General features: G+C 39.5%; 1 protein-coding gene across 2 annotated transcripts in view; it reads left to right on the top strand.

The window, feature by feature from the left end:
* The first annotated feature begins 11,236 nt into the window (after nucleotides 1-11,236).
* syne1b (spectrin repeat containing, nuclear envelope 1b) overlaps nucleotides 11,237-13,537 on the top strand; it is a 72,847-nt gene continuing 70,546 nt past the window's right edge. For both annotated transcript variants that reach the window (XM_053335086.1, XM_053335087.1), the window contains exons 1-2: nucleotides 11,237-11,312; nucleotides 12,494-12,555. In XM_053335086.1, the coding sequence (XP_053191061.1) occupies nucleotides 11,237-11,312; nucleotides 12,494-12,555 (138 nt within the window). The remainder of the gene's footprint in view (nucleotides 11,313-12,493; nucleotides 12,556-13,537) is intronic.

Genomic DNA, 13,537 nt, shown 5'->3' with positions numbered 1-13,537 from the left:
GTCTTGGACAAGTTTCCAAGTGTCTTGACAAGGTTCTGGATAAGCTAACCCATGAAAATCTAACCATGCACTAGAGAGACTGCAGACTATCAAGCACTCAGTCTCTATGGGGATTTCCTTCAATTGTTGCTCTGTTCCCACTCCACTGCTGCAGTCAGAGTGTTCAGACCCTGTCAACACAACAAACCAACTTTCTGCAGCTCAACAGCTGATAATATATACAATTATTCCTTCTCTATTTTTTTTAACACTGCATTAAAGCAGGGGGGTTATTACATATAGACACTTTGCAAGGAACACCTCAGTAAGCCAGTTAATTTAATTTGAATCTCCATCTTTAAAAAAAAAAATTAATTCCACAATTTAAAAAGGAAGAAGTCACTGAGAGATTCATATGAGGTAAACTCTCTTGATGTATAAAATGATGGGAAACATGTCCAGCAGATGGCGATAAGATACTTAAAATGAAGATTGAGCTGGGAAACTGTAGCTTGACTGGCTTGATCAGCTTCTGAAGGCACCTCATTTAAATTATATTACTGCATATTATACTTAGTTTATGCTTGCCTAACGCCTGCAGGCTGTATTTTGGTTATTTTATTTACTTACATAAAATTACTACTAACTAATCCTTTTTCTACTTAATGACATTTTGCTGCTAACACTTGGGTATTGTTACTTTAGCGGGATTTTTCATGAACAATTTAGGACAATATTTTTACATTGCTGTACAGGTACTTTTACTTAAGTTAAGGATCTTAATACTTCCTCCACTACTGGCCACAATGCATATCTCATAAACTTGTTATATGTTTTGAATTTATACCATACTAGTTTAATCCCAGGAACATTGCACACATGCATATGATCTTAGGAACTTCTGCATATTGTACATTTATATATTGCAGATTTATTTACACAGAGATTGTTTACTGTATATAGTATTTTATTTTATTGTATTTATCACTTTCACTCTTATGCTGCTACTTTTTTCCCCACTATACTGCTGGATAACTTGAATTTATCCCTAGGGGCATCAATAAAGATGCATAGTATTTTGTTTTATCTTATCTTATTTTATATTAAAATATTTTACTCTGGAGAATAGAAATTTAAAGAAGCAAAACAGAGAAATACTCAAAATTTCACTTCCTGCAGTTCATGAGTGCATGGATTCCCCCACAGATAGAAACTTGTATCACAAAACTGCACACTGTCACTGACAATAAACTCACAATGAAGTGGGACATGTGGGATTCCTCTGCGTCCAGCCTAAAGAATGAACCCTTTTGTCTCTAATAAATGAGGAGGACAGGAACCACACACGGCACATTTCCGACCCCTCCTCCTGCAGCTGGTATAGTCTGCTGCCGGTCGGCGTGCCTCTCTCTCTTCCTCTCCTCTCCTCCTCTCTTCCTCTACCGCTTTCACTTCACGTCCTCTTCTTTGCCACCATGTTTCATTTTCAACGTTACCATGGCAACTATGCAACATACACATACACGCACACACACACGCACAGTCACTTCCTACGTAAAAGTTATCGCGCTCTGTGGTAAGGAGAAATGTCAGATAGACGTCTTTGAGTTGCAATGTTAGTGTTTTGTTTGTTTGTTAGTTTGTTAGTTGTTGGTTGTTAGGGTCGTGGTTACTTAAGCTTATACTGTTTTGTGTGTGTGATGCCTTCATGCTCGCTGGTTCTCTGGTTTTTGTGGTGTTGTAGTAACTTCCTCTCGAGTTTGACTGGTTCTTTGACACTACCACACACCACACCATTCAGATGTCTGTGCAGGTAACCAACTGTTTGAATACTGTTTTATAAATTCTAGTTTAGTTAAGTTTACTTTGTGTTAAATATGATATGTGCACGACAGGCCTACATGTCATGAAACCCATGGGGATAAACGTCTGTGCCTTTTTAAGCTGTAATTTAGAAAGACAGTTTGGTCTATTTCAACCTTTCCTCACACGACAATTTAACTTCCTTTTAGATTGTCATAATGGATTATGTGTGCACTTCCCTAATTTTGGTGTAGAAGAAATAAGACTTTTCACACTGTATCTAAAGAAATGTGCATGTTGTTCCACTCTTCAGTCACTTCATGTCTGTTTTCATACTTGCTTGAAAGGAGCTACACCCTACATCTTTGCTGTTTTTGCTTATCTTTGCAGCTCTTTCGTAATTGTTTAGCTCTATGTCTACTTTTATGACTTCCTCTACATTTATTCTTGGAACTACTTGAGAGATAACGACTACTGACTTCATTCAAATTACTTGTATGACATCCTCATATGTCTTGTTTTGTCCTGAGTGACCAACAGACCAAAGATACTCTCTCTTTACAGGGCCTTAAAGACAACACAAACTAAAAAATGTAAATCAAAAATATAAATTTAAACAAAAGCAAGGACTAAATCATTACTTAAAACATTGAGCTGGTGGTACATTTGCATTGATTTAGAACTTCCTAGGATGATTTTAACATTAGATAGTTTAGTTGGTCTTAAAAGTAGCCTTAAAGACAATTGTTAAGTGAATAAGGAATGAGTAAAATTGTTTAATAATATAACTACTTGGCAAAAACCCTCCTAACATAATTTTCTTTTCTTTTGCAGGCAATGAATGAGAGAAGTGCTTCTATTGGACGGTAAACCTGCATGTCCCTGCATGAAACCTGAGATTCAATTGGACCCTGTCCTGCAGTGAATTTAGAGAGAGAGAGTGAGAGAAAAAAAGAGTGAGAAGAAGGGAGGGGCAGAGGGGATGTCCCACTCAGGACAGTTGTGAAGGATCCTCAGCTCTCAGCATCCGTGACCCACCTTGTCACACAGCTGCAGGGAGACGACATGGCCTCCCCAAGGCAGTTCGGTCGAGGGAATGTGGACATTGCTAATGTGATGCAAAAACTGCAGGGTAAGTGTCACTCTTTGCTCGGTTGGCTTACAGACCAAACACTCTCTCCTCCTGCACTGCTGTACAGTATATTGTGCTGATTCAATGCCTGGGCTGTGTGCCAGTGTGAAGTTTGCCGGCTTTTGCAAGTCAGGATGCACAAACACACACACGCACACTTACTCATTTAAGAGCATGAAGCATACAGTAAGAGAATTCAAACTGAAACTGGTTACTTTATTATCTGTTTTCTGTCCATCCTGTGTCTTTCTCTCTCATCTTTCTTGTCACTCTACAATGCGTGTTACCGATTTAAGCAAAGTTTGAAAAGGCTCGAAGCGTTATATTATACAGTATATTGGGTTTTTTGGACACTGCATTGCGTAATTGACCTGTTTTCGAACACTCCAAATTCAATTCAAGTGCTCAAATCAAACTTTGTCATATGTACTGAGACGTCTGGACAACTGGAGGAGAACACAGAGACGTCAGCCACTGTAGGCACCATCTTACCATCTTAGCATTTAGCACAGCCTTTGAAAGCATAATAGAGTCACACGTTAGAATGAAGTAATTTGATTTAATGTGCACATGGGTCTATTTTGTCACCATGTGTGGATTTTTTCAAGTTAGCGTATAATCTCATTTGGATTAATAAGAAAATTAATGTTCATTCTTGTGATACCTTGTGACCAAACTACAAAAACACATTATAAACATGTTTGGTGTCCTAGATAGAGTAATTGAAAAGGTATTCAGAGTAACGTGATTTGTTTCATTCTGAAAACATTGTATTAGATTTCACATTTGAAACTCCTGATCTCAACATATGATACTTTGATCAGCTCGTCTTCACAACTTTGACATTGTCTCACGGGTTAGGGTTAGGGTTAGGGTTAGGGGTAGGGACACTTAAACCTCTGTGAATTTGGTTCAGGATCAATTATACCAATTCTGACTTTTTTTGTTGTAAAATTTAAAAAGTTGCCTTCCAAATGAGACAAGCGTTATGACTGTAATCAAAAGGGTTGGAGAGCAGTAACTATTTCACTTTGGATACATTACTTTCAGTTAAAAAATAAGGGTGTCTGGTGAGAGAGTTTAAATCAGATTTTCTGCAGATATTGTTAAGCCAATTTTGTTGTAAAGAGGAATTCATTTTCACATGATGTCATGATTGCATCAAGTTTTCTTGGAATAAGCTTTTGTCCTTTTGTTTAATCACTTGATAGAATTTTTATGGAAGTCTTGGGTTAAAAGTTAGCTCCCTTAGTCAGTAACATTTAATCTGCCCTGAGTCTTGACATGGGATACTGAGTTACAACAACTGCGGCTTCATGAATGCACAGACAATGCACTGAACCTGACTAAAACCTGACACCCTCTCTGCCCTTGGTAAAAGAATGGATCGATAGTGGGAGTCTCTTTTTGTTGGTGTCCCCCTTTTGTTACAAGGGCATAGGCTACTACCATCATTACACCGGTCTAGTCGATTTTGGCATCCGCTGTGGCTCAGTATTTCTGGATGTATATCAGGAAATGTTGACATGTTATAGTTTGTTACCATAGCTACTGTTTTAAAACATTTGTCTGTGGTCGTGCCAGTGCTGGTCAGTTCCCACTCGAGAAATGCTTGGTTTCCTGTGCAATGCAGAGCTACTTCCATTTACTCCTTACTGTATCAATAAATACTCAGCGGTTGAAATGCGTCATCACAAAAAACACCTGTTCTTTGAGCATCATGCTTTGGCACGAACAGTGGTATAAGCTTGCTCAGAGTAAATTAAAAGATGTATTAGTGTGAAGTCTTTGTGGATAGATATGTTTGCTTGTTTAATGCTATATATTTTTTTGTGATCAACATTTTTTATTTTCAAAAGACACACAAAACAAACAACAGCAGTACAGCAGTACATGAATAATTAAAATAAGGGAAAACAAGACAGTCATCCTGTCAGTTATAAATTAAAAATTAAAAATATATTCACCAGCCAAATAAAAGCAGTAGTGGACTAGAAGGAAAAGTACATTATTAAAGGATATTATTACATAAAAATGTGGTACATATCTGTCAGTTTCTTTAAACTATTAAAGCTGGAAAAGAAAGTGCCAAAACTCAAGATATTCAGTTAATTATACTGTAAGCAGCAAATTCTCACATTTGAGAAACCCAAACCTACCAGATTGTTGGCATTTTTGCTAGAAAAATGACTTAAACATTAATATATCATCAAAATAGCTGCCAGTGAGTTTTCTTGATAAATCAGCTAATCATTGTAGCTCTAATATGTATCTTTCTGGTCTAACAGCAAAACAGGATTAAACACTTGACTTTTTTTCATTGTGTTGGGGAAATTTACTTGCGTAATGACATAGTCTGCAATGCAAAGAGCCACCTACTGCTGTATGTTTCATGTCAGGAAGTGGAATTTGGTATCAGGTCACATCTGGAAGACATTTCTATGCCAGTGGTTTTTGGTGCTCTGTAGATGGTGAACAGAAATGTAATCTGGGCTTTTTCGCTGGTAGTCAAATACAGCTTCCTGTCATTAAAGGCATCCTGCAGAGACAGTTACTGCAGGCTCACTTTAACTTGAGCAACAGTCCATCTAGGCAGATGAATTATCAGACATGACATGACATTAGCAAATCTGTAGTCACTGATTATCAAGTACTGATTGTACAAGTCTGTGATGTTGCATATTAAAACTGATTATGTAAATTAAGCTTCCTATATTAGGGAGAGCAAACAATGAATCTATGATTATATCTTCTGTTCCCTGAAGGAGAGGATGAGGTACAACACATCTAGTAATCAATATCATGCCCCTACATGGCCTGATTGAAGACACCTCTACTAATCTTTTTTAAAGCAGTTGATCTTTGGTGATGTATGTGAGGCCCCATGGCTCACCCCGGTCATCCTTCAGTTCGTTGCTATCCACCACACCCAGCTGTGCAACAGGGCATCCAAGTATTGCACCTCGTTGCTCACCTTCAAGGAACAGAAGTTATAGATTTTGTTCCCTTTAAGACAATTCATTTGGTACAACCCATATAGTATGGGACATGTATTCACACCCGTAGAGCAGCCACCAAACTAGAGTTAAACCTCCAGTACTCTATTGCATCGTAAACTCAGCTGAAAGGACATAATGAGCCCCTGAAAGGCCAGTCACATCCAAATGGTAAAACTGAATAAAAGTGTGCACTGATGACTATCTACCTGCAGTACATATATCACTCACAGATACCCCTTAAAGCAAAGCCCATTATGTTGACTTTGGCAAATATGTTGAATTATAACTTTGTAGCCATCTGAAGTGAACTGGGTACAAGAGGAATGCACAGATAAAGCATGAAGGTCGCCCACCTGCTTTGTGGAGGCCAAAGCAAAAGCAGTGCAGTCTTGTATGAAAGAAATGTCATATCTGCAGACTCAATGGGCTCAAATGGGGCACCGAAGCCTCAAGCACTGAAGCCAAATCCAATGAGGAGACGATTTTAACCACAGGCTTCAGCTGGCAGATTCTTTTTAAGAAACGCATGGTAAGAGGGTTTGTGTATCCATTCCCAAAGGCGTGTTACGGTCCGTTATGGAAAAGAACAGGTGGAAATGGATATTTGCTCCGGAGGCAAAGAGGTCCACTTCCACCCAGTCAAAAACAATTTCACATTTGAGACACCGTCAATGATTGCAACCTTCAGTCTCTCAAAATAGCCCCATAAATGGTAAAATAATCCGTAAATGCAGTTTTTGTTCCAACTGAAATTGATCGAGGCAGCAATGATAGCAAATCCTTTTGGGACAGGACCCCTGAATAGAACATGGAAGACACCTCTCCACTCAGTCCCAGAGCAGGGAGCAGTGTGGTTTCTTCCTTCTAGGTGCTGAACTGAGTTTGACTGGGTGGTTGCTCACTGAGAAGAGGCACCAGCCAACCTTCAAGGGACATCAAGGGCCTCAAGCTCACAGGACTGGGGTCTCAGTTAATGCTCACCTGACATGGACAATCCCAGACAGATGGGATGTGCCTTGTGCTGTTCCGGGACAGGCAGAAGACTACTTCTTCACCTGTTTAGGCTTTGGCTTGTTTTTCATTGCTTTTCTTTATGTTGTCACTTGTTCTGTCATCATCAGCTTGTCAGTCACATAATTGTAAAGCACTTTGAACTACACTAGCCTGTGTGAAAGGTGCTATATAAATAAAGTTTGATTGATTGGTGCTCTTTCAGAGACACAAAGCTTATGGACAAATCAAACTCAAACTGACTCACCAACTGAGGTGATAGTGGTGGCTAAAACTGTTATGCTAACTTTAAGCTGGAAATGGTCTATTGAAGAATCAGATAACTAGCTTTAGCTGGATAGCACAAATTGACAGAAGTTTTCTTTGAGAGGTGAAGAGCCTTAGAGCTGAGGGATGACTGTGGTGACAGATGTATGTATGTACAGACAGGGAACACACAAGTCACCACATGGGGGCGTGATATCCATTACTATGTGTTGTACAGAATGAATCGACTGAAAGGGAACTCATTTTTGTACTTGAATCAACTTGTTGCTGTCATCATGTTGCAGTTGTGTTTGTTTGTGCTTGTTGTGTTTGATTTCAGTGTCACATCACCATAACGTGGCAACCAGCTTACAGCCTTAAATGCCCTTAGGGTACAATCAGTGTCTTTCTGTTGCCTGCTGGAGTGTGCATGATAGGCGTGTTACTTTCATTATGACTGGATTCTTGTAGGTTTCATTTTAGCCTTAGCTGTGTTAAACCGGATGTGAAGAAACACAGCTGGTGAAGCATTTGTGGTGACAATTGGTAGTGTGATGAATCCTCTCGCTGGAAATATAGATAATCAATCAGATCTTTTGTCATGCAGAGAGATACAAACCTTTTTGTTTTTACTCAGATTTGTAGTAATTTCCTGTCATGCATTGTAGGTTGTTTTTTTGCCCTTTTTACTTCCTCTGATAAATAGTCAAGTAGCACAATTTGAAACAGCAACAAAAGTATTACTTTGTTATAAAATGTCAAAAGTTACTGTAAAAATATTGAGAACCCCTATGATAGTGCACACTCATTGTTAAAAAGCTGTGTTCACTGAAGGGGGTGTAGTACCTACCCTAAGAGTATAAATGAGTAAAAGAAAGACATCCATGCATGTTGTCAGCTGTAAGAGATGCTTCTACTCTACAGTGTCAGTAACAGGTGCCAGGCAGCCATCACACTGATATAATCTCATGAACGGAGAGCCTAATTACTGCTTTACACTGTTTCCAAGCTGCTCCAGGTTGTTGTCAGTACTTTTTAATGGGAGGAAATGGTTTAAAAGAAAACATATCTTATTTTTGTGGCCTGCCTTTTTGTTTGTTTGTTTTTAGATATTAGATTACAGTGTTGGCATATAGTTGTGAAGATCAGGAAACCATTCAGTAGGTAATAAATCCTGTAGAGTCGGGCATCTCAGAGTGGACTGGCTTGAGTCCAGCCACAGAAACGTTTCTTGTCCTGCTTGATTATTGCTGGTCTGTCTGAGCTAAAGTGGGGCTACTCTTGACTAAATGGAACAACAACCGAGTGAAAGGGCTTTTACAGTGCTCCCAGGTGACCAGGGCAGGCCAGTGAAGCCAAGCACCTACTACAGTATTGCCAAAGGTATCATCTGTCCTAAGATCACCTTAAGTACTCCATTACCCATGTGAATTGCAGATGCTTTAGTGATTTGTTGGTTTGCGTGGTGTTTGCTGCAGGGGGGTATCTGCTTTTAATTGCCACTTAGCCACTGGTACTACATCAGGCTTAATTAAATCAGTCGACTAAGGCATAATGACTCAATGATGGGGGAGCTTTTACATAAGGATGTCATGCTTGTCAGAGTGAGTATATATCCAGACCTGACCTACATATGTACACTACATCTCATTACACAAACTGAACCATCTAACTGAGTTCAGGACTCTGGACAGCTCCTTAATAGTTACTGTAGTTGGATTTGGGATTGAGCAGCTGGAATATCAGGAACATTTAAGTAATCATGCAAAGTACCAAAAACTGGCATTGAATGCTTTGTCAGATTCAAAATCCTGTTTTATAATCAGACAATTCCTGCTTAGAAACAAAATGTTACCAGTTTGACAAAAATTTCTTATGTCTCATGGGTTCAACTTACTTGTGGAGCCACATTGATTAAACAGATCAATCGACTGACAGAAAACTAATCAGCAACTATCTTTATGTTCAAATAAGCCTTTTTTTCAGCAAAATGCCAGAGATTTGCTGGTAGCAGCTTCTCAAATGTGAGGATTTGATGCTTTTCTGTGTCATACATGATAATACTGTTGATCAGAAAAAAGCAAGATGTTTGACAATGTCACCTAGGCTTTATAAAATTATAATTTGTCATTATTTTAGTAAAATTGATGGACAAAACAATGAATCGAGAAAATAATTGATAATGACAGTGATGAACTGTTAGTTGCAGTCCTACTTTCTTTTGTTTTCTACCACATTTCATAGCCTTCCTCAGAGGATGAAGTTGCATTTTTTTCTTAAAAAAAAAAAAAAAAAAAACAGCACTCAGGCCATAGTCATAGTCAGGCTTCAGAAAAAGGAGAAGCACAACTAACATTTGCATTAACTTTATATCATCCTCTGTTCTGCCTGTGAGATATCAACAGTGTGTAAGAAATGTACATAAATAGGAACAAATTATATTGATAAAACAAAACTTGATTTTATGGTGTCAGCCTTTGTGATTATTTTGAAGAAAGGTTGTTCTGACGTACAAATAATTAAATTCACAGCAGAGTATTCAAATAAAAACATAATAATATGGTGTCTTGAAGGGTTACAAAATAAATAAAAGGCTTTAAAAAATACAATTCAGTACAGCTTAAAGTCCTCATTTTATTTTATCTTGATTTGCCTAATTTTCCAGACAAGTTCAGTATCTAATCTTTTTTTTGTCTGGAACTTATCTGGCCATAAATGACCGTGACCGCTAATTGTAGCACATCTAAAAAGCTCCTTGTTCTCTGTGTGAGCATCTGTCAACATCATTGTAAGGGTGCTACTTCTAACCTTTTGCTGTTTTTTGATGTGAATAGGAAAAAAAATCCACTTTCACTCAAATAGCTTTTCTGGGCCAGTTCCACCAGCAGTCTATAGAGCAGTAATAATAGCATCACAAGCTCAGGTCTATTTTTAGTGTATCAGAAAAGCTTTTAGTATGTCGGTGGTCTTGAAAGAATAAAGGGATATTTCTGCAGGAAATGATAAGCTATCTTGTGCTGTACTTATTCACTATTGTGTGTGATGTTCACAAGAGAGGAGTAGTAGTTCAAGAGAATAACAGACTGGTCAGAGCTGAAGTGGTTCTACTAGGTCTTACAAAAAAGTGAGAGGCTTTAGAGCTTTGACATGATACTGAATGCAATGGGAATCCCGTGGTGGGTGTGTCTGCTTTGCCGTCACAATAGCATTGATGCTGAGAGAGAGAGAGAGCAGGTGGTGGATGTTATTCACCAGCCTCTTCATGAATTATTAAGATTAGTTGCACCATGGTGAGCTTTGTGTAGCAGTCTGTTAATTTTGGTTTTGGTCTATTTAATCAATAAGCCTTTGGGGACTTCTTTCAATGAAGAAAAAAAAATTAAGTGATTATTTTTAAATTTTACATTTATCCAATATTTTGGATATTTTAATACTATTTTTAAGTACAAATTCTCATAGAGGATTAGATCAATTTTAAACACAAGCCTTGAACACACACACCCCTCCACCAACACACACACACACAAAACCCAAGCTTAAATCGGGATAATGCAGCCAAGGCTGTGACATCACCTCTTCTCACATGCTGATTGGTGGAGCCTCGCTTCTAGCTGATCTCTCCCCAGCCTCAGACGGTACGATGATACAGCGAGGCAGTGCAGCGGGGGCTGTGCACATCCACACAGGCATGGCTTCTCTGGATGGGAAAAACACAGGAAGAAGGAAGGATGGGATTGTAAATCAAGCTTTCTGTTAGAGGTTTCTAATCTTGCTCTGTGTGCGTGAGTGTGTGTGTGGGTGTGGGTGTGTGTGTGTCAGTGTGTCTGTGTGTGAGAGTGTGAGGGAGGAGGGGACGTTTTCATCACAGCCTCCAGCTGCTTTTTTTTGCTTTCACCGGGGAAACCAGGCAGCCAGATCTGTTTTGTTTCCTTTGGAAAAAAGGGAGAAGGAAAGCTGTGTGTTTTTGTGCCAGTTTTTCCACTCTGGATCTTATTTTCGCACATACGTATATGTACCTTGGAACTCATGAAACGCAGAGGGAGAAAGCCGGAGAGTGGGGTGTAGAATGGCTCACTATAAGGATGTATCTGTCAGGAAGACTTCGTTAAACCTGGTCACTGGATTTTTTCAGTATCTACGTGGTAAGCAGGGCAGCAGCACCCATCATCTCTTATCAGTGTGGACCTACGTAGCTTATCTGGGATATAGCTGGTAAAATAACATATGCTAATGGTTTGTGGATAAATCCCTGCTGTGTGAACTAGTTGTCATGCCACACAAAAACAGCTGTATGTGTGCTGCATCTGTGTGTGTGTGTGTGTGTGTGTGTGTGGGGGGGGGGTGTGTGTGTGTGTTTGCTTGTGTGTTTGTGTGCATCTGTATGTGCGTACTCTGCTTCAGTGGGCATCCCCTGTGCATCAGTGATGAAGCATTTGCCTGTGGGTTAACATGATGTCTTTGCTCTCTGTATAGTGTTTGCATTGCTTCCTTGAACACGTGACTACTGTCTATATCGGTAAGGGTGGATGTTTAAAAATGGCCACTCCGTGCAGTGTGCAGCACTAGCCTACCGGCATGAGTGACTGGGTGTTAGAAATCAGTCCCAGACGCGACAACAGAATCACTAGAGCAAAGAAATCAGTTGTGTTGTTATAAGTGTTGCATAATGCATGAGGAACTGTGGCTGAATATACTATTAGACCACAAAAGAGGCTGGGGGTGACCTAAACAGTCACCCATGTTGTTATTGAACACAGAGGGGGTTTATCAGATATGTTGGTAGAAATTTCCCCTCCACTCATTCTCTAATCACCTCATGTGGCTTCTTTTTGAGAGCACTTGTCGGGAACATATAATAAACTAGCGCCGGGAAGCTTGTGTTATTCTATCGCACACATTCAGCCATTGCTGAAGTGGTACTTCTCAACATGCTTGCTGCATGGCTGCTGCAATGCTACTTGACACCCCAGTGGCAGTTTTTTAAGCTTATGCTGTGTAGGGGTTGGTTAAAGTAGGATTCAGGCTGCTAAAAGTCAATGACAAAGGTTATAATTTGGTATTAATATTTAATGCATTTTATGCTTCTGTGGTAGCTATAAATCCAGCCATTTCCATATCTAGAATCAATTCACAGCCACTTCTTTACACAAAACAATGCTGTTACAGGTGATGATCAAAGTCCTATTACATTCATTCTCCCCTGTTTGATTGTGTGTCTTCTGTTATGTCACAAGCTCTGTCTCAAGTCCTGTATGACAGTCAGCAGTGAGAGCATGTGGCATTAATCCGGTATTGAAATGTGCTGTGTGCCTTTCATTTTCAGATGAGCAAGAGGCAGTGCAGAAGAGAACCTTCACAAAATGGATCAATTCTCATTTAGCGAAGGTAAGCGTGAATTTTCATCCCTGCGCTCTGTTTCTTACACTACACTACACAACGACTCATGTGAATCACTTGTAACGCTTTGGATATTGTGGGACTTTACACGCTCATCATGTAAAACAGATTGTCAAAGCAGTTACATCATACTGAAGTTAGTAGGCTGTGCTATGCTCACATATTTCATCCGGGAGAGTTGTTATGTTTTTATTGCTCCTCGTGATTATGTAGAATCTCTTTGGTCACTGGTATTTCAGTCTACTGACCCGTCACGCCTGTGTGTGGAGAGAGCCGACTGCAGGACGAGTTTTGCCATGCAACAATAATGGCCTCTAATAATGGCGCTGCACAGGACAAATGAATTTGTCCAGTTAACTGTAAATAATGACATCATTTACTTCATTTATGAAGCATTCAAATCATGTCGGATGTCAGAAATGCTTTTTGTAATAACAGTTTGTTGGATTTAATGGTGGAGAAGGAGCACACACTTTTATCCTGAGAGGAAAACTATTGAAAAGGTCATGGTAGAGACTGCTGCTCATTACTTTGCTGTAAAGATGACACAGACATGACAGAGCTTATTACTCCACGTCTCATCTCAGAGGCATGATTGCAGTTCATTTTCAAGTCTCAGCAGGAGCATTTATACTTGGATGAGCTTCTGTACTCACTAGCAGGGTGTGTTTGTGTGGACATATGGGGGGTTTATGGAATTATGCAGAAACTGGTGGGTGGTGTGTATGTGTTTGTATTGTGTATTAGATGTTTGTGTGTCCACCTGTGTGTGAGCGTAGGTATTTGAGTGTGTGTGTATTTGTGGATTGGCAGGGACAGTGATGCAGTGTGCAGATGGAGAGCAGGGGGGTGAAAACAATTCCCTGCAGGCAGTTGTCTGCTTCTAAGGTTCATGGATGTAAATTACAAGGTACTAAGTGTACCAAAATAACACATGCTCATGGTGTATTACATCACACACTGTGACCCT

This window comes from Scomber japonicus, chromosome 16, assembly GCF_027409825.1.
Source record: "Scomber japonicus isolate fScoJap1 chromosome 16, fScoJap1.pri, whole genome shotgun sequence".
NCBI lineage: Eukaryota > Metazoa > Chordata > Actinopteri > Scombriformes > Scombridae > Scomber > Scomber japonicus.
The sequence above is the reverse complement of the archived record's forward strand: the minus strand, read 5'-3'. Positions and strand labels throughout refer to the sequence as shown.